The 26,512-nt window shown below is 38.4% G+C and overlaps 3 protein-coding genes across 16 annotated transcripts in view; 1 reads left to right on the top strand and 2 right to left on the bottom strand.

Moving 5' to 3' along the window:
- The window catches only part of ggt1a (gamma-glutamyltransferase 1a), a 6,319-nt gene extending 4,877 nt beyond the window's left edge, over positions 1–1,442 (top strand). The window contains exons 10-12 of the mRNA XM_077601610.1: positions 32–144; positions 234–347; positions 1,064–1,442. Of these exons, the coding sequence (XP_077457736.1) occupies positions 32–144; positions 234–347; positions 1,064–1,207 (371 nt within the window). The 3' untranslated portion in view covers positions 1,208–1,442. The remainder of the gene's footprint in view (positions 1–31; positions 145–233; positions 348–1,063) is intronic.
- Positions 1–26,508, bottom strand: part of lrrc75ba (leucine rich repeat containing 75Ba) — a 49,371-nt gene extending 22,863 nt beyond the window's left edge. For all 11 annotated transcript variants that reach the window (XR_013300414.1, XR_013300413.1, XR_013300415.1 and 8 more), the window contains exons 1-2: positions 26,414–26,508; positions 11,984–12,024 (exon numbers count right to left, since the gene is read on the bottom strand). The gene's annotated coding sequence lies outside the window, so the exon portion shown is untranslated. The remainder of the gene's footprint in view (positions 1–11,983; positions 12,025–26,413) is intronic.
- anapc5 (anaphase promoting complex subunit 5) overlaps positions 1–26,512 on the bottom strand; it is a 27,279-nt gene extending 767 nt beyond the window's left edge. Inside the window, exons 1-20 of one of the 4 annotated variants that reach the window (XM_077601594.1) lie at positions 26,414–26,512; positions 11,984–12,024; positions 9,281–9,482; positions 9,125–9,204; positions 8,484–8,593; positions 8,154–8,397; positions 7,141–7,207; positions 6,975–7,076; positions 6,698–6,888; positions 6,545–6,626; positions 6,343–6,435; positions 5,249–5,430; positions 4,953–5,088; positions 4,803–4,877; positions 4,603–4,724; positions 4,412–4,519; positions 4,188–4,335; positions 3,948–4,110; positions 3,032–3,298; positions 20–109 (exon numbers count right to left, since the gene is read on the bottom strand). In XM_077601594.1, coding sequence (XP_077457720.1) covers positions 3,078–3,298; positions 3,948–4,110; positions 4,188–4,335; positions 4,412–4,519; positions 4,603–4,724; positions 4,803–4,877; positions 4,953–5,088; positions 5,249–5,430; positions 6,343–6,435; positions 6,545–6,626; positions 6,698–6,888; positions 6,975–7,076; positions 7,141–7,207; positions 8,154–8,397; positions 8,484–8,593; positions 9,125–9,204; positions 9,281–9,481 — 2,325 coding nt within the window. In that variant the 5' untranslated portion in view covers position 9,482; positions 11,984–12,024; positions 26,414–26,512 and the 3' untranslated portion in view covers positions 20–109; positions 3,032–3,077. Of the gene's footprint in view, positions 1–19; positions 110–3,031; positions 3,299–3,947; positions 4,111–4,187; positions 4,336–4,411; positions 4,520–4,602; positions 4,725–4,802; positions 4,878–4,952; positions 5,089–5,248; positions 5,431–6,342; positions 6,436–6,544; positions 6,627–6,697; positions 6,889–6,974; positions 7,077–7,140; positions 7,208–8,153; positions 8,398–8,483; positions 8,594–9,124; positions 9,205–9,280; positions 9,536–11,983; positions 12,025–26,413 lie in introns of all 4 variants that reach the window. The other 3 variants (XM_077601592.1, XM_077601595.1, XM_077601593.1) reach the window with 3 other exon arrangements.

The raw sequence follows: 26,512 nt of genomic DNA, 5'->3' as shown, positions 1-26,512 counted from the left end.
GCTCTTTTCTGGAATTTACCGTGAGTTGCAGGAAAGAGGCCTTTGTCTTCCATGTCTCCCGCCATAATCTTTGATAAAGAAAAAAAGGTGAAGATGGTGGTCGGAGCATCTGGGGGCACAAAAATTACCACTGCGACGGCCTTGGTGAGAGCGCTAGCGTGCAGCTCGGAGATGCAAATCCTAGTCTTTGACCTGCTTTGAATTTTGGTGCTCCTTGTTGGTTGTGTAAACAGGTCATTTTGAACTCTTTGTTCTTTAAGTACAACCTGAGAAAAGCGGTGACTGAGCCGCGAGTGCACAATCAGCTCAATCCAAATATGACGGTGGTGGAGCACGGTTTCGAAAAGGTAAGTCAAGATATCCAGTATTAAAATGGCCCCTACTTGAAAATTAAAAAAAGAAATCTTAATGAGAATGCATCTGAAAGGCAATGGAAATAATACAACAGAATCTCTCCTGGCAGTGCAAAAAACATTAATTACACACATTTAGATGAATAAGTCAATTCTAATGATAGGCATCAGTTAGTAATTAAATAAGGCAAATAATATGGGAAAGAATTTAACATTTTTAAAACAATTTTAAAAAGACATTTGTCAGTGTTCAATGGCATTATAATTTTTACAACCGAACTGTATCATATTTTGATAATCATTTGCCACTAATGAAAGAAAATTACCTTCATTTGGCCACATATGAGAAATAATTTCCAACTCCAAACCTTTTGTAAACTTGACCCAAAAAAAAGGTTAATATCTGTTCAATAATTTTCTCTTTAATAATACCGGAACAAAACAAAAAAACACACATCAGGGTAAAGACGATATAAAATGTCCTTTACATGTGCCATTAATTTCCTCCATCTCCTCGGCTTAGAAAAAGAAAGCATTTTAAATGTTCCTTTTTAACTCATTGGCTGCAATTTGTCGACTCAATTTTAGGACAAAAAAAACAAAAGTGACTCTGAATAAAAAAATGAAGCAAAAGATGTTTGACACTCTTTGCTTTAAATGTTGTTGAATGTGGCATCTAACAATTATTTTCCTGTGTGTTAATATTCTAGGAAATCCTGGAAGGTCTCAGCTGGAAGAATCACGTAACACTACAGCAGAGTCCAGATTCTGTGGTTCAGGTGGTGTTGCGAGAGGGAGACTATCTTTGCGCGGAATCGGACCCCAGGAAAGGAGGGTACCCAGCTGGATACTGAATGCAGTTGCACAGCCACGCAATAATTAATTTTTAACACGTTGGGGAGAATTTTATATATGTTCGAAATGTGAGATGAGTAAAGTGTCGTTGAAAATGACAGTATTATCTATAGAAAAAAATGTAGCAGGAATTGTACATGTTTTATACGGATTACCTGTTCAACTTATGTAACGGAATTTGGACACATTTGAAAATATATTTTTTTAAACTTGCATTGTTTTTATGATGTTTGTGACCAGGTTTGAAATTAAACTTTTCAAATATATTTTTTTGTGCTTGATTGCTTAGAAAAATGATTGAAAGATCAGTCAACACAAAGAAAGGTGGAACACAGCAGGAATTTCTCATCGTGCTCTCTTAGAAAATTTAATACTTGCCCGTCCGTGCCAAGAAAATGTCAACCGGCGTCTCATTAATTTTGGGAGCAGAGGCAATTTATGGCAATATATTTGGCGGAGATTTACCGGTGATTTGATTTTTATTTTCATTCGCGCAAGTCCTCAGCTGCACCATAGGAACAAAACACTTGCAAATAAAGTCTACCCAAAAGAAAAGCTATCTGCTGTCTAAAGTCTTATACGAGCGAATATTGAGTATTCTCACCTGACAAAACTTTAAATTTAGACTTTATGGGAGGGACAGAGATGTTATCAGTCTTCCCGCAGAGTCAAAGCTAAGTGGGAAGCAGACAGTGTCTAGTTATGTCATGGCAGGTCTCCTACATTATAAATGGAATGACAATTTCCTCCTGTGGATTCATCATCAGTATTCTCCTGGCGGACTCTGAATAAACCAGGCCAGGGAAGCTGCAAGATTACCTCCATTCATCAAAAAAAGCCACGGTTCAAACTGCAGCGGACTGACAGCTCCTGATAAACTTTCACCTTATCTACCTAGCGGTGTCAGACAAATTTGGCCTACTCGTTTTACAAGCTGGGATATCATTTGTTTCACTCGTTATTTTTAACACCCTATAGTACAGGCCCATTTACAAATTAGATGAATTAACTTGATTCTTTACATTTTTCGGGTTATTTCTCCTTGACTACAGAAAGCGACCGACATTCATGGCCAATTATAATGTAGACCAGTAGTGTCAAACGTGCGGCCCGGGGGCCAAATCTGGCCCGCCGCATCCTTTTGTGTGGCCCGGGAAAGTGAATCATGAGTGCCGACTTTCTGTTTTAGGATCAAAATAAAATGGAGTATAGATGTATATTAAATTTCATGATTTTCCCTCTTTTAAATCAATAATTTTAATTTTTTAATCCATTTTTTCTGTGTTTTTAGTTTAAAAATCCTTTTGTAAAATCTAAAAAATATATTAAAAAAAGCTAAAATAAACATTGTTTTAGATCTATAAAAAAACTGAATATTCAGGGCTTTTAATCCAGTTCTTTTAATCCATTTATAAAAAATATTCTGCCGTAGCCAACCTGAGTCTGACACCCTTGCGCTAGGTAGTCTGATTCGGCTAATCTAGACGTCGAATCATCAACATCAATTTTGACTGGGAGGGGCGGATAAACGAATACAGAAATCCCTCAAATATTGCGGTTAATGTAGAACAGACATGGCTGCGATAATCGAAAAATTGCAAAGTAGGGTCACCCCTATAAAAATAAATAAATCTTTTTTTTTCAGTGCTGAGTCCTATTAGCAAGAGTGGCTTCCGCTTCCGAGTTTCAGCATGGATTTTCACATTTTTATGAACGTTAAAAAAATAAGAAAATGAATAGCATAAACAAATCGCGAGGTAGTGAATTCGCAATAATCGAGGGATTACTGTAATGAATTGTCGCAAAGAAGAACGGGGACTTACTGCCATCTAGCGGTCAAGTCAGGCTTCATTTGAAAATGAAGGAGCTTTAGAGGCGCATCGAGAGCGGCAGTGCGGGTGCCCGCAGCTCCTGGTCCAAAAGGCGAAAGACCATGGCGCTCTTGTTGCGTTGTGACGCTTGTCCAAGAGAATGGTGGAGCTGAGCCTGCAGGTAGTGGACCTCTCGCAGTTGCGCTTTGCAGTTCAACTTGGTGAAATAAGCGGCAGCCTCATTTAACATGTCCACCGCAGAAACAGCAACTTTTACATCTGCTGGGACATGAAGGATATTGAAGGCAATCCAGCAATCATTTCTTTTTACTGATAAAGTGGCCAACGGTGTATGACACGTTATGTTACAAATTCAGCAGAGTACTTCAAGACTAAGGTTTTAAGTCTCTTAATCACCTCAGGAGGTACTTTACGAGATTGGATAGATCGATTTCTCTCTAAGTCTCTTGGGCTGCTATGGTGATTTCGCTTACGGTTTAATCGTAAAAAAAATCTCCCTGGAATCACGTTCTTCCGACTCATCACATGTTAACGTGGAATTGTTACCCATCACTTTCAAATATGCAGAAGAAAATTGTTACATCCATTATTTTTATTCGGAGTCTCAAGCATTTATTTTTGAATACTCCTTGACAAGATTCCATCGTTTAATTAGTGTGTACAAATTTGCGATTGTACGATCTATGCTACCCCTGGAATGAACGTTACGGAACAGCTGCTCTACTTGTTACCTTACGATTATGCTAATTTGTCTTATTCATGTTGACAGAGTGCATTAGTCCATGAACCTTACAACGGATGAAAGATATTCGGGGGTGGGGGGAAGAAAATAGGTTGCTTACATGCCACTCCGCATGTGGCAGTACAGCTACTCTGACCTAGGAATGTTTATGAGGAAACGTGTTACCTGCTTGCCCTTGACTATCTGGCCTAAATCCAGCGACAGCCATCTGACAGCGGGCTGCCAGCAGCAGTGCTCGGCCTTTATCCAGCAGCGCTCCGTGAGCCAGGACAGGCTCGATGGCTTCGTGCAAGACGACGAGAGCCTTCTCCGGCACCCCCAGCATCAACTGCGGTGAAGGCGAACGAAATGGGCGTGACGTGAGCTGGGATGCCGACAACTGGAGGCAAATGGCTTTGGACTGACCTGCGTGAAGGTCAGGTGCAGGAGCGTCTCTGAGGCAAGTGCCTGTAGGTGGTGCTGTCGGGCCAGGGCCAAGGCTTGAAATAGGAGAGGAAGGGCTGTGGAGAAACCATGAGACTCCCAATGGAGCTCAGCTGTAGAAAGCATAACTCTGCGGGAGACAAAACACAGGGTGAGTCCTCCCAGGAAAAAAAAAAAGATGAATTCATACAGCAGTGTCTGTCTACCTGATGACCGTCTCAGTGCATTTGCTCTTTTCGCAGTGCAGGTGCAATCGCTGCAAGATGTCAAAAGCCTCAGTGGTTCGATTGAGAACTTTTAACACTTGAACTTTCCTGGAAACAGCACACACGGTTTTATTAATTTATTTTAAACCTCCAACTGGGATAAATCACGTCACACCGTGCCTTCCCACTACCTGAAGAGACCCTCGGTTTCATTTAAAGCTGAAATAGACGTGACCAGCTGCTCCGCCGAGTTGTATTTTCCCTCAATCATGTGCCTTTCGAACTGGATTTTTAGCTCACATAACATCCAGAGCTGTATTGGAGAAACAGAACAAGCTGAATGCAAGACCTCTTATTTTTTTAAAGAAAGGCTACAGATGAGAGGACACACCTTGGCGTGCTGTGTGTGAGCAGGGAACTGATCTTTCAGATGCCGGAGGATGTCTGAAACGGCACCGTAGAGGCCCTGTTGAACAAATAGAGATTTTTTACTTTGTCTCCATGCATATCAGCACATAAATCACTTGTATATAAGACTTACCTGCCCGGCATGCAATTCAGCCAGATGGCAGAGAGCCACGTTGAAAGGCTCCGTGTTGTTCTGCTGGACCCCGTAATTGACTGGTTCCAAGCTGCTCATGTGGAGAAGCAGCTGGGCCTGCTGGAGTGCCATGGTGCTGCACATATTACCGCACAAAGGGAATAAAACAACTGGTTCAATCATCATGACTCGAGCTGGGTCTGTAATTCTCAAGAATATTTCAAATAAATAAATAACTTTCCCAATGTGCAGCACTAGAAAACTAATGCTGGCCTGAGCGTGTCAACAAAGCAGACCTTTTGCCGTACATCCTCCATATGGACGTCGTCTGAGCCAAGCTGATCTCGATCAGCTCAGACAGGCTGTGCTTCCAGTGAAGGATGTCCGTGTCCTTCAGCGCATCCATCAGTTTATGTGCCGTTTTCCCCTGCCTCGTCCCCTGCTGGACCAAAGACTGGATGCCTAGGGAGGCCAGGTACTGTAGCAAAGAGAAAAACGTGTAAATATCTCAGGATTCAACATTGGATGTTCATGTGTTGGCCCGCAAAGGCAATTGGCGCGCCGCTACATACTAAAGGGAAAGGAAAAACCTAGCATAAATGACCGTATTTAAGTGAGTGTGCAAATGGTTGTTAGACCTCTGGCAATGGAGAAAAGAATAGCTTAAAACAAAAAATGACACAGCTTATAAGCAATGTTCCCTCTAATTTTTTGTATGTCTGGGCAGAAAGACAACCTCCCTGAGCACACCGAGTACTGGTGTGAGCAACATAATCATTGCTCACTTTGGGCACACACAGTATCACACCTGCCATAAGCAGGTGCATGTCTACTACACATAAATGATTTAGTAATAATAAAATGTACTGATTAATATCTATGAATGGGCAGCCCGGTGGATGAGTGGTTCGCGCGTCGGCCTCACAGCTAAAAAATAAAAAAATAAATTGGGATTTTATTTTGTGCGCTCCATATGATTTGCTGTGCGCAGAGAAGACGAGAGTAGTGCGCAATTGCGCACGCGCGCAGCTTACGGGGAACATTGCTTATAAGTGCAACCATGGCTGTGACGACTGTGTTCTAGAACAGCACAATAATAAAATATGTGACATGTAGTATTTAAACTTGTAATATTAACCTATTTTTTTCCAGATTATAAGGCCCCCCTACTATAAGCCACATTGACCAAAGTTGACAAAAAACCCCAGATATGTTTATTCAAGGGGATATTTATACAAAAGGACATAATACAGCTTGTAAGGATCCCATTTAAGACCATGTTAAAACATCAGAAACATAAAATTGTGTCGTTTTCCCCAAATTTTTGACACATGATTATTTTCGCTGGTTGTCTTTCCGTTTAAATCTCATCTGCTGACGTGGCACTCACCGGCAAGCAGAAATGAACCGCCATTTTGACAGAATCCTCCGTTAAAACGGCGCTGTCGCATCCCTTCATCTGTTCCAGTGTGTAGAGCCAACTCTGACGCAGGACAGGGGAAGAAAAAGAAAAGTAAGGCTACAATGCTATCCATCAATCATCCCACAAAAAGACAATTCAATGAAAGTTTTTTTTTCCTTTTCTTTTTTACCAAACAATGCTGCAAGCAGACATGATCATTCGATTCTTGGGCGATGCGGATGGCTTCCTGCAGAACCAGAGCAGCCTGCTGGCTGGAGATGAGAAAAAAAAGAAAACAATCAAACCTGTCCCGTCTGCTGAGATGAACTGCTTTTGTACTAACTAGTGTCCGAAACGGCAGTGAAGGCTGGCCAAATTGAGAGTGGCGTAACGGAGATTCCTGCCGTAGCCTTCTTCTCCGTTGCTCTTTCCTTCACTCCCACACAAAATGAGGCGGTCAAAATAATGCAAGAGACTGTGGGTGGAGAGGAAGATGTCCTGCACTCTGATGCTGTTAAGATAGTTCAAGTAGTGCTGAGAAAGAAAAGAAAAGAAAAAGACAACATGCATAAAAATATCCAAGTGTCAAAACGGTAAGGTTGAAGAAGAAGAAGTCTCACCGCCTCAGCAAAGTCTGGGTTAAACTTCAGCATGTTGTTGAGCTCCTCCTGCAGCAGTGCAGGCTTCAGGGCTTTATACTCGTCATTTTTCAGAAGGTACGCCTAAGGACATGCCCAACGCGCATCACAAAAATGCTAGATGGAGTGGAACAAATGGCGAACTTGCCTGTCTCGCAAGAAAGTACTCGGCCTGTTTTTGGGACAGGGGACCTTTGCTTGGAGTAAACTCATGCCTAAAATAATCAAGAGTAATGGAAATCAGCAATCATTCTAAATCTGAAGAATATAATGACCAACAAATCCCACGTACTTTGACTCTGGCCAGCATGTCTTTGATTCGACCGATGGGGAAGATACCTTGCCATTTTAACCAATATCAAGTAAACGGCAATAGAATGGCATCAATATTAGTTTTTTCAAAGTAAATAGTGTGAATAAAATTATGCATCTTACCATTACTTTATTGAAATTTACACGAATCCAAATGTACAGTAATCCCTCGAATATCGTGGTTAATATAGACCAGACATGGCGGTAATAATTGTAAAAAAAAAGTAGTCACCCCTATAAATTTGTATTATTTATTTTTTCTACAGTGCTGAGCCCAGTAGCAAGAATGGCTTCCGCTTATGTGTTTTACATTTTTATGAATTTTTTTTTTTTTTTTTTTAAATATTTAATAGCAGAAAATAATCGCCAAGAAGTGAAATCGCGATAATCGAGGGAAGACTATTTCATTTGCATGGAATGCACAAGATTTGCGTATCTCCAAACAATAAAAAATATTTTTAGTTTAGCAAAGTAATAGTCATTCTCTGTTAAACTTTAGTTTTTGTAAGTGTGAGCTTTGTGGTTGTAGAACCAAATTCAATAAACTCTAACATAGGCTTTTGTCCATTTTTGCTGAAAAAACAACTTCATTTTGAATGGTTTTGATAACATAATATCCTATTGAAAAAAAAACCCTGTCATTTTAGCGCAGGCCTTCGATTGAGAAAGAAAAAAAACACATTTATCCCCCATATTTTTGTAATAAAGTTGGCGGAACGGAGGAGAGAAGAACGCAGTAGGCATTGATAATCGTGACCTGCGCGTAGGAGGTACCAATCAGAGCAACGCTGGCCAGAGTTGGAGTATGTTGGATTTGGAGTTTAGAATAAAATAAATAAAAGCACCAACTCGATTTCTGATTCGTCTATTAAGTTGTCTTTTTCCTCTCTGTCCAGCCGGTCCCCAACGGTATCCTCAGTGCTGGTCAGGTCCATATCACAATCATCAGCAGCTAATGCCATCGAAGCCGTTTGGCCGTCGGTGGGTTTGGGGTAGTTACTGTGATAGTAGTGCTGCAGGGACTTGTACAACTTATACACCTGACTGAAAGACAGCTTATTGTAGGCCAGCAGCATGTGTCTCATAAAAAGACCTGCAACCGAGAAGAAAAGATTTATCCTTTATTAGTTCGATTGGTAAATTGTAAAACAAAAAAACAAACAAAAAAAAGCTACCTACCCACAACACTTGTTTTATACGCATCCGAATCATAAGCTGTGAAGGAATTAGGCAGGGTGGAAAAGAAGCAGTCCATGTCTCTCAGTTCTCCGTGGACCATTTCATGAAGCCTTTGGATGCAAAAACAAGCCAACAAGAATAAAGATTAGAGTCATTTACATGTGAAAACTTGATCCAGTCTTGTTACGTGTCCATTGTTAGTCAGAGCAAAATCTTCTCTTTTTTTGTGAGATCTTTGCTTTTTATTTTATTTTTTACAATGTAATAATTAGACATTTCTTGAATTTCTTCCTTTTAATCATTTTAATAATATATTGTTAAATAAACTAAATAAATTATGATCAATTAAAATTATTCACAGAATAGATTAAATGATATTAAACATACAATCATCACAACTATATAATAGAAATATTATAAAAACTAATAGAAAACAGAGTTAAGACTTGAGCTTTCATAAAATTACAAACATAAGTTGTACATTAATAATTACTAAATGTTGAGACGTGTTTTAATTTTATTTTAAGGCAAGATAACTCCCTGCGATTGGCTGGGATACGCTCCAGCACCCCCCGCGACCTGTGCAACGATAAATGGTACGGAAAATGAATGAATTAATAAAAAAAATAAAGCAAGTGAACCTCATTTTGACGGAAAATGCAGTCTCGGAACAACACTCTCCCACAGTCTTGAGAAAATGACCGAGAGACAAGTCCGAGCTCTGAAACAGCATGAAAACAATATAATATAGATAAATGTACATATTTATAGTATATACCCACATTAATGCACACTACCTGCTGCAGAGGTAAAATAAGTTTGTTGAGGCGTCTTCTTTCCGGCAGAGTTATCTTGGACGACGATGTCATCTCGTACAGCAACGCCAGCACGGAGATTTTATAAGGGCTGACCCAGTCTTTTGTGCCAAAAACATTAGCGTGCACCACTCCGTTCGTCATCATCGGGTTGAAATACAAACTTTCGTGCACACTTGCCATCCTTCCGAACGTTTGAGATCGTTGTTACGAAGAGAAGAAATCGTAACGAACAGTCTATGAGCAGATAGCAGCTTGCTAGCAAGCTATCATGCGATGATATCTTTAACGTTAGCTAGCGTGAAATGCACTATACGTTCACAACTCATGGTTAAATATCAAAATACGCGTATACATCGTTGAAAAACGCACATTTGTTTTCATAGTGAACGCCGGAAGAAAAGTTTTTAGCTTTCAAACGACCCTCCTTTTTGGCCACTAAAACAAACGTCACTGTGACGCAGTAGTTTTTTTTCTTCCTGCACCTAATCTTTATTTTATGGACAATTTTTTTACATTAACAAAGTAAAATATCAAACCATAACCATCTATTGGCGAATTTCCATTATAAATGACTATATTTAACACTATTTTCCATATGAAAACACATTTTAATTCATTTTTTGCATCCCTTGTCCTTGTTTTATGGAGATGCTGTAGTATTATCCTCTTTACCTTGTGTCATAATAGTTAGTAAGACATATTCCTTGCAAGAAAATTGATATAGCCGATCATGATTTAGCCCAGGACTATGAATAATAATTTAGTAAATTAAATAAACATTAATATTACTTGAATAACTACAAAACCTGACATTTAGGTGACTATTATGGATCAGGAAAGTAATAAATAACACCACTCAATTTGAGCTAATTATTGGCTACTGATCGATGCAATGCAAATTATCTTTACTCATTTACTCCCCTAAAAAATAGACATAAAATCTAAATCTAAATTCACCTAAAAAAGCACAACACCAAAACCCAAACCACCAATAAATCTTAGCAGCCTTAAACCTGGCAACCCAGAATCTCTCCACCTTCCCTCATATTAACCATTACCTCAAAATATCGATACTAAATCATGATCAATATTACATTCTGTCAAATAATAAACAGTAACCAGTCCCAAATAAGCTCTCTCTTTGCCACAATTCTCCAAACCCAGAATCTGTCCATTTGCTGCCTACTTTTTGGCACCACCACAGGGTGCTAATTATCCAGGAGATGGCAGTATGGCACCGTCAAATCAATTTCTGGATTTTTAATCTACTTTAATGAGGGTTTTTTTTTTTCACGCATGCACACACACCATCCCATTTCTCAGTGGAGCACACAGTTGACTAGGCTGACACCTGTCAGAGTTGACATTCTTTGCAAAGCCTAAACTGTCTGTAAATTCTTCTGTCAATATATGAGTCACAGTGAGCTAACAGTACCAGCTGCAGTGGCGAGGGTTTTGTACGTATTCACAAATTGTGCAAAAAAAGGACACTTTCCCACTCTAAATTCAGCAAAATACACAGCAATTAACTCTCCAGAACTTTAGGAATGTCTGAAGAATTCATTCATTCATTTTCAACCGCTTTATCCTCACTAGGGTCGCAGGGGGTGCTGGAGCCTATCCCAGCTGACTTCGGGCCAGAGGCGGGGGACACCCTGATTTGGTGGCCAGCCAATCGCAGGGCACGAGGAGATGGGCAACCATTCATACGCACACTCATAGCTAGGTGCAATTTAGAGTGTCCAATCGGCCTATCATGCATGTTTTTGGAATGTGGGAGGAAACCGGAGTACCCGGAGAAAACCTACGAAGGCCAGGGGAGAACATGCAAACTCCAAACACAGATGGACCGACCTGGATTTGAACCCAGGACTCCAGAGCTGTGAGGTCAACGCGCTAACCACTCAGCCGTCGGGCCGACCTGAAAAATTCCTATTCAAAAATAAATCAATCAATCAATTAATAAAAATAAAGAATAAATTAAAAAAGTAGTATCTAGACCACATGTGTCAAAGTGGCGGCCCGGGGGCCAAATCTGGCCCGCCACATCAAATCATGAGTGCTGACTTTCTGTTTTAGTATCAAATTAAAATGAAGAATATAGATGTATATTAAATTTCCTGATTTTCTCTCTTTTAAATCAATAATTGTATTTTTTTTAATCCATTTTTTCTGTGTTTTTAGTTAAAAAAATCATTTTGTAAAATCTAAAAATATATTAAAAAACTAAAATAAACATTGTTTTAGAGCTATAAAAAACTGAATATTCAGGGATTTTAATCCAGTTCTTTTGATCCATTTATAAAAATAAAAATCTAAATATTATATCTAAAATGGTCCGGCCCACGTGAAATCAAGTTGACGTTAAAGCGGCCCGCAAACCAACCTGAGTCTGACACCCTTGATCTAGACAATTACTACTCTAAAATTAGATTTTACCATAAAAGCACTTTGAGATACGTTGTCCGGGGCCAAAAATGCCGGCTAAAGCTTTTGTTATTTTGGTTTCATTGTTATTGTTAATCACTGCAGCTAGCCAGCATGCTAACCATCTAAAACTGGTATATTTTTCTGCAGTTTAGCCCCCAAAAAACCAATTTGTTGGCCACAAGTCATGTGTTACTTCGTCAAAGGTCTGTTTACAAACACGTTTGTATCAAAACAACAAAATAGGCTACTTACCAACATCTCCATTTCTTTCTTTGTGCTCAATTCACTTAGTTCTGTAAAAGACAAGGAAGGGCTTTAATCAGCAGTTTTTGTGTGGTATGGCACCAATTTCCAACAGTACACGTATTAAAATGATTGAATTTCTTGGAGAAAAAAACAACAACAACTAAAAGAGTAGTGCAAAGAAGTCAACCTTGCGTTAGATGACTTCCTGTAACGACCCTGGCTTTCTGGCCGACAGCGAAATGTGATTATTATTGTGCTTTTTTGGATTTTTTTTTTTTTTAAAAGAACGACAAGCCGTGGCTCGGTGAAGTTCAAGTTATCAGATTGAGTAAAGTACGCCCTGAGGTGATAGTGGCAACTCAATGTATTTATTTATAATTCAACTACTACTAAAACAATGAGGAGATTCTGCCGATGTGTATCGTTAAATCGTTTTGACAGCATGGTCAATAACCATATAACATCATTAATAAATGTGTGCTTCCATTTTGGCTGTCGAGCAAAACACAATTTGCAAAATCATTCACTAAAAAGCAAGATTGAATAGAATGAAGAGATTCAAGTGCTTTTCCAATGTCTGGCGTCGTCCCACTCGGATGTCGAGTCATTGTTTAAAAGTCGCCTTCTTTTTTTTTTAATGCCGTCTGCGAACACACTAAATCTCAATTCTAAAATGTATTCCAAATGTCATCTCCTATTTTCCCAGCGATCCTTAATATCAAAGTTAGAAGGACTAAAGTGGCCCGTCCTGATCTTTTGCCTGGTTGCAACATGGCCTTTTTTAATTAACATATTGAACTGCTCCTTTTTGAAAAGGTCATCCTTTTATCCATCTTACCTACTTGAAGGCTTTTACATAATAGTCTCACATACAGTCCATTATTACCGATGCGTCATTTTCTGCAGTTTGAAAATGGGCAAAAACAATTACCGTATTTTCACGACTATATGGCGCATCACATTTAAAGGCGCAGTGTCAGTAACGAGTGCTATTTCTGTATTTGACACACACACCGTTTTTAAAGACGCAGCCAGGCATGGTAAAACATATACCAGCTTAAACATACGGACACACGCTAAAACCATGTTTTTAAAAAGGCAACGGAAGTAAAACAGAGTTCGGTTGTACTTTATTTAGCCATTTTACAACTTACTCACGTCATCATCACCCACAAATCCATCAAAGTCCTCATTTTCTGTGTCCGAATTGAACAATTGTCCAAATGAGTCATTGAAAACGCTGAGTTTTATACGTTCGTCCAGGCGGCCACAATCCAGTCGCCTGGACATCGACATCAACACAACTAGTAGCTAGCATAACTAGCCCGGCGCTGCCTGCCACCCTTCGTAAAGTTGTGTTGATGTCGATGTCCAGGCCACAATCCATTCGCAAATAGTAGCTAGCTAGTAGCTAGCGGCAGGAGTTCTTTTGTAAATCCAGCCGGAATGACGGCGAGCACCAAATTAGTTTGCTCGCCGTCATACTGGGTGTATTGACAAAAGAACTATATATCCCAGCAGTCACTGCGCAGTACTTTTTCTACGGGGAAAATAGTAGAGTCGGGGGCTGCTTGCCGTAGTTGTGAGAGCTGTAGAGGATGGTGTACCCTATCGACTGATTTATTTTATCTTATTGTGATAACAATTTTAGTATTGGTCCATATATAAAGCGCATTGGATTATAAGGCGCCCTGTCTATTTTGAGGAAAATTTAAGACTTTTAAGTGCGCCTTATAGTCGTGAAAATATGGTAAACCATTAAATCACCTCCATTATTATTATTTTTTTTAATGTGGGAGCAGCTTTTAATTATCATGGTTCTTCTCTGCTTTTTGCGTCGGTCTCAAGTGTCTTTTAAAGATGAACAGAGACACTGTAAAATTATTGCGCCTGGCGAGAGAAATGACAGACCTCCGCGTCGGCTGACCCTGGGTCAGTTTCCCGCTGCTTACTTTGAGACTCTAAATGGATTAAGTTGTCAGTTGGACAGCCCATCTGAGATTTTTAATATCTAGCCCGAGGTGTATCAAACAACCGTCTGCCTAGCGATATCAAGGGGGGGATTTACTTGACTTTTATTGCATCTTTCTTTCGCCGTTTTCTCATCAAAGACACGGACGGCATGCCCTCGTTGATTCCTCGTTGCGCTTGCGCTCCGAAAATAGATTTCATGGACTCCAAAGTGAAAATGACGTTTTATAGTGGCAATTCAGAGCAGATGGGAGGTCGGGCAGTTAAAACCACGGCGAGTCCAGTTTTTATGTTTTTGGCGGGTTTCCATCATTATCTACGAGACCCCCGTTTTTGAAATTCAACTTGACTCGACTCATAAAAAGGAAGTATGAAAAACAAACAATGGTAAATCTAGAGGATTTATTGGATTGGAGAAAAAGGGGGAAAAAAGAGCAGGAGCTTCTTTTTTTTGACTTAAAGTGAAGTGATTGACATGGTATGATCTCACAATGTTTTTCAGTTTTGCCAAAGCAAAGATTGAAATCTTCTTTAAGTTGACCTTGATCTGGCTCACATCTCTCACAATGTTGGCAGTGCTCCGTGATTTTTACATTTTATTTTAAGGTCACGTTAGACTGGAAGAGTCTGAATAAGCGTGACCCTTAAAAAGATGAAAAACACGCCCGTTTTTTTGTGTTGGTAAATGTTTTCCTCTGGTCTCGGTGTTTGGTTTGGAGAGTTTGTTTATTTGTGCCTACGTGTGTTTGCGCTCACCGCGAATGATGACGAGTGGGCGTTTTTATACCGCGAAGATCCTTTGGAATTGTTACTGTTGTTTGTGACAGAGAAAATATTCCAAAAAGGAAAAACTAAACCAGGAAAAAAATGATTTAAACTAATTATTATGGGAGTCAGGAGGTAAGCTGAAAATTGTAATCAAAATTTTAAGCAAACTTAAAACTTTCCGAGTCATTGATTTTGAGCAAAAATGCAAAACTGTTATTTTAATTCCACCTTCATGTTTGTTTTGCGTGGGAAAATCGGCGTACACACAGAAATCCAGAAGTTCCACATTTTCCGCATTATAAGGCGCAACTGAAAGACTTTGAATTTCCTCAAAAGCCAGCTTCACACCCTAAATATGGCTCAATATTGGTTAATCCTCTTAAGAAATTCCCTTTAGCACAGCTCCATCTAGTTTACCTAATGACAACTCCTAATCAGGGTGGGTGCAGGTTTTCATTCCAACCTGTAAGAGGAAACCTATCCACCAATCTTGTACCTTAGAAGTGCAATCAATGGATTGCAGTCAACTCTTTGTTTCCGCAGAAACCTCATTGGTTAAACAATCTGCGTTGGATCGGTTAGAACAAAAACTTGCACCCACTGCGGCTCTCCAGGACGGTTAACCCATATAACACAATCCCCTACTACTACTACTAGTACCACCACCACTACCACCATTACTACTACTACTACTACAGAGTCGTATAATCCGGTCCACCTTATAGATCACAGGTGTCAAAGTGGCGGCCCGGGGGCCAAATCTGGTCCGCCACATCATTTTGTGTGGCCCGAGAAAGTAAATCATGAGTGCCGACTTTCTGTTTTAGGATCAAATTAAAATGGAGTATAGATGTATGTTAAATTTCCTGATTTTCCCCCTTTAAAATCAATAATTGTAATTTTTTAATCGTTTTTTTCGGTTTTGAGTTCAAAAGTCATTTCGTAAAATCTAAAAATATATAAAAATATTTTCTGTTTTCCACTATAATATGGAACATAATGATTAAGAGATTTTCCTTTACTAAGAAAAAAAGCTCAAATAAACATTGTTTTAGATCTATAAAAAATGGAATAGTTAGGGCTTTTGATCCAGTTCTTTTAATCCATTTCAAAAAACAAAAAATCTAAATATTATATCTAAAATGGTCCGGCCCACATCAAATCGAGTTGACGTTAATGCGGCCCGCGAACCAACCCGTGTCTGACACCCTTGTTATAGATGAAACACATTTTAAGATAGGCCATTCATTGAAGGTGCGTTTTATAATCCAGTGCGCCTTATAGTGTGGAAAATACGGTACATGAAACCTCCAATAGTGCAGTCCTCCCAGGTCTTTCTCCCCGGTTTTTATATTTTTTACACTAAATGACTATTTTATTAACGTAAACAATGGTTGGCTCATGTACAGCATTGACCGTAGTCATGCTATCCAGAAGGTTGCTACAAGAAGATACAAAAATCAGCAAATATATATTGTAGTATTATCGCCACCTACTGGTCCGGAGTACGGATTTGCAATCTTGAATTGAAGTACATTTTTAAAATGTGGGCGTTAAGTAGCAGATAGCAAATAACAAATGTCACACTGTTGTAGAAAGTGACACATTGTGATTAGCTAGACCTTTGAGGATAATTTGCCGGAAAAGGAGTAATTGATTAATATATTGATGGCTAGAAAAGATCGTTAGCCACGACAGAGGCAAAATTGAATTTACTGCCTGAGTGCAACCAACAGAAATGCTTTGTTAAAGTCCTGAAAAGGAGGAATTTGAAATCACCTTTTGAAAGTTGAGCTAAGAGCATGCTAACTAAGGCAATTGGTCAAGGTCGCATGCCATTCTCGGATCCAAAGTTTTTAGGGTGCCGAGTCTCCAGGAAGACAGGATAAAAATAACTATTTAGTAGATCTTGACGGTTGTTCTGGAGCATGTAAAAAAAAACATTGGATAAATAATTCATGAAAAGTGGTTCACGATGGCTTTATCGTAGCGAATATTATTTTCTGAGTTTTGCTCGCGGGGGATGCAAATTGCACAATCAAAGTGGCAAATGACATTTTACAGCAAGTGTCGGTTGTGTATTGTGTGTGATAGATAATACACAACTATCCTTTAATCAATGTACATTTTGTAAACTCTCACAAACTGCTCCAGTCCGAAATGTATGCGGCCATGCTAGAGCTAGTTTATATTGTAGAATTTCAGTATTTTGTTTTACGTAAATAAACTTATAGTAAAAAAAAATCCAATGTGATGAATTGAACTATTTTGGTTGTAGTTTTCTTGACTGAAACACATTTATTGTATTCATTATATTGATGTTTTTCACATGATTCTGATCATCCATTTAGCAAATAAAATTGGAAGGATTTAAGTTGCATCTTGCATCCTTTGATTATTAAAAAAAGGTTGGACACCCCTGACTTAAGTCATTAAGGGAAGAAATAAGATTATCATTTGATTATACAGTAATCCCTTGATTATCACGGTTTATGTAGACTAGACATGGCCACGAAAAACGAAAAACCGCGAAGTAGGGTAATTAAAAAGGGTAGGGTATTTAAAAAAATATTTTTTTTACTTCCGTGCTGAGTCCTAGTAGCAAGCAGATGAACTTAAAAAAAAATTATACATATTTTTTACTTTGGTAAAAATCTGCAATGTAGTGAAGCCGTGATATTCGAGGTATTACTGTACCGGCCTGAAGTTTGGTTAATCATGTTAGCCTACTTGCCAATTTTGCAAATTAGCTGAATTTGTGACGTTACATTATTGATAACCTCACAAATTCAATCCCTCACAGCATAAATAGAGCAAGAACAGCCTCTCCTGAGTAGATCTATGCTTAAGCTAAAAGTGTCAGTATAGTGTAGTTTAGATGCTTCAAAGCTTCTCTAAAGAGGGACGCTCGCGAGCAGCAGATTTCAAAGAACACGTCAATAAGTCTTAAATAAAGAATGAGAGCACAATACTTTTCTGAATACAGAAATGTTATTGTCGTCGGCCCCGCGTGCTTTTCTCCTGATTGCCTTTGGCAAGAGTTCGCTTATCAAACTGGGGACTCACTTGATGAACGGATCCCTAATGGCGAAACAAAGTACTGCAAACTGGAAAGGAAATAAGTAAACATAACTGTCAACTTATACGTTTTTCCCATATTTTATATGTTTTTTTAATCACTTCAAATTGTGCACGCCGTATAACAACTTTAGTACGGGATGTTTTTTACGTACATTTTTGAAAAAGCAATCTTGTTTTCCCTATTTCGGCTCTAATCCGGATTGTCTCGGTCACTGGTAGCAGACGAAAACGTTATCGTGTATACAGCGACATCTACAGTATCTTGAATTTAGTGCATACTGATTGAGCATTTCATCCACTTTAGAGAAAATTTTCGACTTTTAAGTGCGCCCTATGTGAGGAAGTATGTGCCGTGTTGCATTTGTAAGGTTTATTATCACTTAACAAGGGAAATTGCAATCATTAATAAGTGAAGCAATTGGCCGAGGTTGACGGGTATGAGATGTGAATTTGAACACTTGAAACATTTATTCCACAATTTCTATCCGGTGTGAGAGTGGTGAAATTTCCTTGACTGGGATGAAACAATGCGTGAAATATAATGAGATTGGAAACCAGGTACAACAAATTTTTGAGTCTCACGGGAGCAGCGTGACATCGTTCATTTGGAAAAACATGACTAAGTCCTTGAAGACAAAAGTTGAAATGCAAGAAGTCTAACGCGCAACAACGAGGTTGCCTTTAAGTTGCACTTTACTTACCGTATTTTCACAACTATATGCTGCATCGTATTTTTAGCCGCAGTGTCAGTAGCGAGTGCTATTTCTGTATTTTAAACACACAAAGGACGCACCGTTTTTTTAGACGCATATATATTATATATGAATATCTAACCGCAATAGCGCTGGCTACCGGAAGCAGCCCCAGACTCTTTCCGGTTTCCGGTGCGCAGTGACTGCTGGGATATATAGTTCTTGCACGCTACACCCACACGCTAAAAACACGTTTTTAAAAAGGCAACGGAAGCAAAACTGAGTTCAGTTGTACTTTATTTAGCCATTTTGGGCAAAAACAATTACCGTATTTTCACGACTATATGGCGCATCACATTTAAAGGCGCAGTGTCAGTAACGAGTGCTATTTCTGTATTTGACACACACAAAGGACGCACCGTTTTTAAAGACGCAGCCAGGCATGGTAAAACATACACCAGCTTAAACATACGGACACACGCTAAAAACACGTTTTTAAAAAGGCAACGGAAGCAAAACCGAGTTCGGTTGTACTTTATTTAGCCATTTTACAATGTTCTCGCGTCATCATCACCCACAAATCCATCAAAGTCCTAATTTTCTGTGTCCGAATTGAACAATTGTCCAAATGAGTCATCGAAAATGCTAAGTTTTATACGTTCGTCCAGGCGGCCACAATCCATTCGCAAATAGTAGCTAGCTGGTAGCTAGCGTAACCTTTCCAACAGTGCTTTCCATGCTTCGTCAAGCTGTATTGATGTCGATGTATACAGGCCACAATCCATTGGGTGCATTGACAAAAGAACTACTACATATCCCAGCAGTCACTGCGCAGTACTTTGTCTATGGGAAAATAGTAGTCGGTGTACCCTATCAACTGATTCATTTTATTTTATCGTTATAACAATTTTAGTATTGGTCCATATATAAAGCGCACTGGATTATAAGGCGCCCTGTCTATTTTGGAGAAAATTTAAGACTTTTATGTGCGCCTTATAGTCGGGAAAATACGGTACTCACTTAATTCATATAGCAAATTACTCATAGGGCCACATTCTGTGATGCAGATGGAACATTTTTTAAATTTATCCATCCCCATCTTAGTGAATATCCAGACCGATCAATAAACACTTTTATCATCGGTTTATTAATCCATAATTATTCTTAAGCAAACACTTAAAAAAAAACAGCTTGACGAGAATTCTCATATAAGTCAAGGGAAAAAAAAGGATAATTGGAAAGCCTCCCGATGCAACACTGCCAGTTTAATCAGTGCCTTCATTAAAGCTAAACATGAGGTAATTACACATTGCTACATTTTAAATTAAAGACTCGACATTTTATGTAACATTTACTCCATCTGGGCATGTGGTTAACACCTCCAAGTGAAAATTGTCATAACTCTGGAGTTTGTGCGTCCTTGTGTTAAATGCTAATAAGTGTGTGAACGCTAATGTGACGCTACCGTATTCTCCGGACTATAAGTTGCAACAGCTGAAAAATGCAAAATGAAGAGTAAAAAAAATGCCGCACTATCGTATATTTTTGGGAGAGCATTTTTTTTTATATATCAGAAACCAAGAAAAAACATCACTTCAGTAAAATGCAGAAGAGCAGGCTAAATATTTGTAAATAAGTAAAAAAAAATTACTTAAGTATAGTTGAAAAAACAACATAGGCTGTTGGTGGTCAGAAAAAGACCAAAAAAAAGTCTCACAAACTGTGAAAAATTGCAACTTATAGTCCGGAAAATACGGTAGTCGTTAAAAGTAATGGACATGAGTTTTGGGAACATTCAATCTCTTCCTACCAAAAATAAATATTTATTAAAGATGTTGAATTCAGTGATTTATTCCGATCCGTCAGTGGTATCTGAACTGTCTAATGAAAACCATTATTACTCGCGTATGACAATTTCTCCCTTGGCAAAAAGGTAATAACAGTCAGTTTTGATTTGGACTGTCGGCTAGAAATTCATTTAATCAGTCAATCAAGCAATCACCAGAGCCATTATCATTTCGCCAGTAGTCAAGAACCAGCTTGTATTATCCTGATAGCTAAGGTTTTTTTTTTAATATCATTTATCATAACACTGCATATCCCACGTGAAGCAAATCTGAACGGGAGATTATTAAAAATACACTCATGTTCGGCATAATCATAAAAAACGTAAAAATAAATAAAAAACAGCTTAATGACACACAGATCACTTGAAAAAAAAGCACCTTCTGAACCCGTGCTTTAGTATATTGTCATTTTTACACATTTATAATCTATTGCTCAGTGTAATGCTGTGATTTGCCCCAAAAAAGGGGAACTGGCACAACTAAATGAATCACAGTGACCCATTTTTTTTTTTTAAATGGAGGTTTTGGTATATTAAAAAGAGAATAATCTCAGTTGCCCCCAATGACATATCAACAAGTTTGCTAAACCGTTTCAATTCTGAGAAATTGATTAAAAAAAACTTTGAAATCGAGTAAAACGGTGCATCTTGGGTTGCATCTAAAGTGGATTTTAATGACAATCAACGTTTTAGTAAGGCATGATAATAGCTAATTTTCCCACACAAGCCCAAAACATAGTGAGCAACATCTTTTTTTGGTCCATTTCAGCCATTAAATAATGATTTAAATTGCATTTTTTGGCAATGTTGAAACCTGATCTATAATTGTCATTCTCGTGGATTTGAACACATCTTTTTTTTGGGTCGGTTGTTTTGTCTGATGTAAATCTCCACCCACCTGTACGATGGCAAGTATGTTTGGTTACCATGACGACCCGGGTCTGCACCAAGGCAAGGCTAAAAAGCAGTGATTTGTTCTTTTCAGCTTGTTTGATGAGAATTGCAGGCCTACATTTTAAGAAGAATTAAAAACATTAAAGCTTTATCATTTGATCAAAACTTCAATAAGAATGTGTTGTTTTTCCTAGCCAGAGTAGAGAAACAAAATGTCTCCAATATAGATGAATCCAGTTATCGAAATTCAAGCTTAGTAGAACAAACAACTACTAGCAACAAATGGAAAGGGTTTATTTATGTTTCATATTTGATACATGAATTTTGAGCCAAGGGAGATTTCCATTAATGGCTCAGAATTTTTAAATTTTGAGTAGCTGGCAATTATTTTGTGGTTTTGCCCTAAAAGGGTTAAGCATGGATTTTGGTCTGAAATTTTAATATTTGTGAATGGTAAAATTTTTGAGAAAAAATAAATAAATAAAAAAGACGTATTTTTTTAATTTTTAAATGTCTGAAATCATCATTATTCTTGATTCTTTTATCATAGTTGAAAATATTTAGTTTTGCACTCAAGCTCAGATGTTAGCGGTATAATGCATAAATGAGCCTCAGTACTACCATATGAATTATTAACACGAGTGGAAATGTGAATATTGACTTTATCGATTTCCATAAATGTGCTACTACCAACAGTCTAACATTTTAGGTCAGATTGCTACAGTGCCTGCTTGTAAAAAAAAACAAAAAGGAAAAGTTGTAGAGCTCTGGCTATTATTCATTTTGTTATTTATATGTAATAAGATGAGGCAACCATTCATTTTCCATGAGCTGCCAGACATAATGGCCCTCAAAAGTAAATCAGAATTACAATACGGCCCTCAAAAAGATGACTACGACAACCCTGCTTTACCCTAACATTTCCCCCACAACTCAACAAGGACATTGGAACATTATTTTTACCCACTAATATATCCTAATAACATGGAAACCATTTTTTTTAATACAAAAGCCTGATTCGCCCATCCCTCTAAATATTATCCCTGCTCAATTCCATTTTTTTCTTCCTATGAATGCTCATCCCGTTGACATTGTCCTCATGTCAGAATGACATACTGTTTCACCTGTCCAATTTCAACTTGACCCATCCATCGGATATCATTTTGGGTGGCCCGATAACCGTGAACCTGTCAAAGGATATTGATGTCATGGCATATGTATCCCGAAAAGCCATACATCAAAGCAAAGTTATGATTTTTAAAACATCACAAGTAGCGATAACAAAAAAAAAGCATATACAGACCGGGAAGGTTTGTTCTTATTAAATTCGGCAGGGAAATGTTGAATTAATTTGAGAGTAAAATTACATTTCATGTTTTCTAGTGACAAAGTTGAACAAAAAGTGGAATACAGTAGTACCTTGACATACGAGCAATTCGAGATACGAGTAAAATTTCGGGCAAATATTTATCTTGAGATACGAGACAAATTTTGATATACGAGCATACAGTGGACGTGGCTGCCATAAGAACATTATGGGCGCTGTCTTTCTGGTCGCAAGTCCCTTGTGTAATGTCTCTACGAGCACTGGGCGGAGCGTTGCATTTTTTCAGTGTTTTTTTTTCCCGTTAGTCAGTGCGAATGGCAGAGCTTGTTCGCTAATACGAGAGGAGTATATACTACTTCGCGTTGGCAAGTGGTCGTGCGTTATCCTATTGTGAGGACATTTGTGTGCATCATTTTAGAAAAATTTTGAACGGAATACAAACTCAAACAACCCTCGATTTTGACTGAAAGTCAGTGTGGAGGCGGGGCAAATAGAGCCAACCCGGGAGAAGAAAGGTATCAAAATGTCAAACAAAATTAGAATTAAGTTTAGTGTTAGGTTTGATTAAACTTAAATTTTTGAGTGTGTCTGCATCGTAATCAAAGTTCATTTAAATTTTTTTATGTTATTTTACCAGCTCGTTGCCGCGCAAAAAGTCCCCCATCCGCAAAATCTGTATAATTTTAGTACTATTAAACACATTTGAGTAATATTAAACCACTAGTTATGTGTTACCTTGTTAATAGATGGCAAATTAGAATAAAAAAATCCAATTTAATATCCTGTTTTTGATGTTTTTCCAGAGGGTTGGAAGGAATTAATTAGTTTTAGTTCATGTCAATGGGAAACGTTCGTTTGAGTTACGAGAAAATCGACATAAGAGCTCAGTCCCGGAACGAATTAAACTCGTATCTCGAGGTACCACTGTTAGGTGACTTTTTGCTATGTATTCCAGGCAAGATTTATGCAAATGACACTGGCTTTTCAGGTAATTTGCACGCACACAATCACAGCTATAAATAGCATATGGTTTTAAATGTCATCCACCTGATACAAGATGTTATTTTTTTGTTCCCTCTGCACTGGCAAGAATCCTGCCAGGCCATTAGAAATGATCAACTCCTTCAGATGAACTAATTGTATTCGTATGCGGTAATCACATAATTAAAATGTAATACACTTGGGATCATTACGCCATGTTTGCTTCACTTGCGGATTGTAGGACAAAGAAAAAAGTGTTTACGCTTGTAATTAAGCCCACGTTTCCAGCATACAAACATCCATCTCAATGGAGTCCACCAAATGGGTGTTTTCCCTGCCATTTTGGAAATGTTTATCTACGTCGGCGCTAAATGATGCGATAAAAGAGCCAGAGACAAGCGGGCAAACGAGCATTAAGCCGAGCTTGATACAGAAAAAGACTCTTCCGTCTGCGAGGGGCGAATGATTCACACTCCATAAGCGAGGGTGTTTCTGGGAAATCAATTAGAAGGATCATTTTCCACACAAACTTTTCATAAAAATGAAAGTCTAGTGAAGGATTGATAATGATTTTTTCCCTCCAAAACGACTTACCGCATTTTCACGACTATAAGGCGCACTGCATTATAAGGCGCACCTCATTATAAGGCGCACCCTCAATGAATGACACATTTGAATTTTTTTTCCCATATATAAAGCACACTGTATTATAAGACGCCCTGGATATTTTGGAGAAAATGTAAGCCTTTTAAGTGTGCCTTATAGTCGTGAAAATACGGTAAATGCCAGAGCCCCTCCCCCAACACGGGCCCTCCCTCGCACGCAAAACAACTTTGACACCCTCACCACGGAAACACGAACTCGAATGGTCCGCCCTCTAACGGTATAGCAGAGGGGACGGCTTCCTGCCAAACTTAATGAATTCAAATGTGAAATGACTCTGGTTTTGACTTCACATAATTAGACTAGATGCAATAACACGGCGACCTTGGAGTAACACACCTGGATAACAAGCGATCAAACGACACCATCCATCCACGCTTAGAGTCGCCACCACTTCCTCTCCTGCTCAAATAGGCCGCTACCTTGAAGACCAAGCTCATTAACTCTCCCAGACATTGTTATGTACTCCCTCTTTGATAACTGGCAAGTGTCTTTGTGTGTGTGTGCATGTGTGTGCGTGTGTGTGTCCGCATGGCTGCGTTAACGTCCTAACGGTACGCCATCAATTTTCTTCACTTAACGCTTCCTCTATCGATGACCCCGACAATGTGGATCCGAGAAATCAAAACAGTTGTTCTCATTATTTGAGGTGAAATATTCGTATCACGATTTGCGGGTTGCCAGGTTCACGGAGACATTTGATAAAAAAGAGGGCATATAAATACAAGGAGTATTGCTACAGATGTATTAGCAGAAAAAATAAAAGGCAAAAAGGTGTGTGGCAGAATCTAAATAATGAATTATTAAAGTTAGGAAATTAATATGGTAATTCATTTTAGGCTAACTGGAGTGCCTGGTATTTATATGATTAATTGAATGACAGTTTAATTTAGTTCAATCAAGGACAATGTTGCTTAGATGCTACACATTATATCTATGACTTTTTTTTTTTAAACCTTCAATCAGGCAAGTGACCTTTTTTCGGTCATTAAAAAAATATATAATCCCAGACATATCACAATTTAGGTCATGTCCCTCACAATAATATTTAGTATGGCCTACATGACCCAAAATGTCATGTTTACTTATGTAGATAATTTACTTAAGTATATAATCTATCATTCATCAGTATTTTATACTTCTTTTCGTATATATATACACATACATATACATATACATATGAATGAAATGTCCTATTGGTGTACTTGGAATTAAAATTCCTACATTTGTACTTTTTGAAGGTTACATTTGGGTACTTTAATTCCAGATTTCACAATATGGTTGGTGACTTTTAGTCAAGGACATCAATGACTACTCACTTACAAAAAACTATGGATTTATACTTCACCAAAATAGAAATTAAAAGTCATACATGTGTACTTGGTTAGTTTTGTAGTATAAGTGAAGACTGGAAAATGCATTTTCAAGAGCTTAAGGTATGAATAAGTGAGTCATTTGTGTAAAAATGGTTAGAAGAGTTGCCAAAAGCACGGACTATATTTTTTTTCATATAATTACTTAAGTGTGCTGGACCAACTATCAAACGCTGCAGGACTGCATTACAGCAAAAACTTTTTAATATTTGCCTCTTATCATTCCGATGAATAAAGTCAGTACGTCCATTTGAGCAAATCTCTCTCTGCAGTTGCCTCTTTTAAAAACGAGTAAGTTTTACGTACCTCTAGCAGTGACTGCCATCCTAATTATCTTTCATTTTGTTAATCCAGGCTAATTTCAGCCATTTATTTACAAATCCACACCGCAAAACGCTAAAGAAGATTAGCCTTCATTGTTCAATTTACCATGAAACAAATGAATCCATGGACATGGCTGAAATGAATTCAGTCTAAATGCAATATATTTGGAGCTCTTTATCGGTGGAATTAGGCTGTTTTCTGTTCAGAGAGCGCAGCTGCAATCATGAAGGAGGTTGGAGTAAATCTGTTGCTTAATTTATTTATGTCAACTTGGCAACCTGCCAGTTGCAGCAGATGATTTCATTTATTAGCGCAGGGTGGCTGATATAACCGGATTGCAATCTCCAATTTTTTTTGTTTACCTCAGCGATTCTGTTGGCTTGAGAGCGTTTTTGTTGTTGTGTTTTTTTTGGAACCCAAATGTTATTGTCATCCTTATCAACGCGCACAGTCTACTCCACAGCTGGTGTGATTCAATGAGCATTTTTTTATTGTTTTAGAAATATAATGACTTACCTAAATCCATTCGTGTAGCGCTTGTCCTCATTACGAAAGCTAGGTGAGTTGGCGCTTACTCCTGCGCGCAGCTTGATTGGGGCTCCGCCCACTCATTAC

Source organism: Stigmatopora argus, chromosome 5 (assembly GCF_051989625.1).
Source record: "Stigmatopora argus isolate UIUO_Sarg chromosome 5, RoL_Sarg_1.0, whole genome shotgun sequence".
Classification (NCBI taxonomy): domain Eukaryota; kingdom Metazoa; phylum Chordata; class Actinopteri; order Syngnathiformes; family Syngnathidae; genus Stigmatopora; species Stigmatopora argus.
This window is presented reverse-complemented; position numbering and strand designations above follow the sequence as displayed.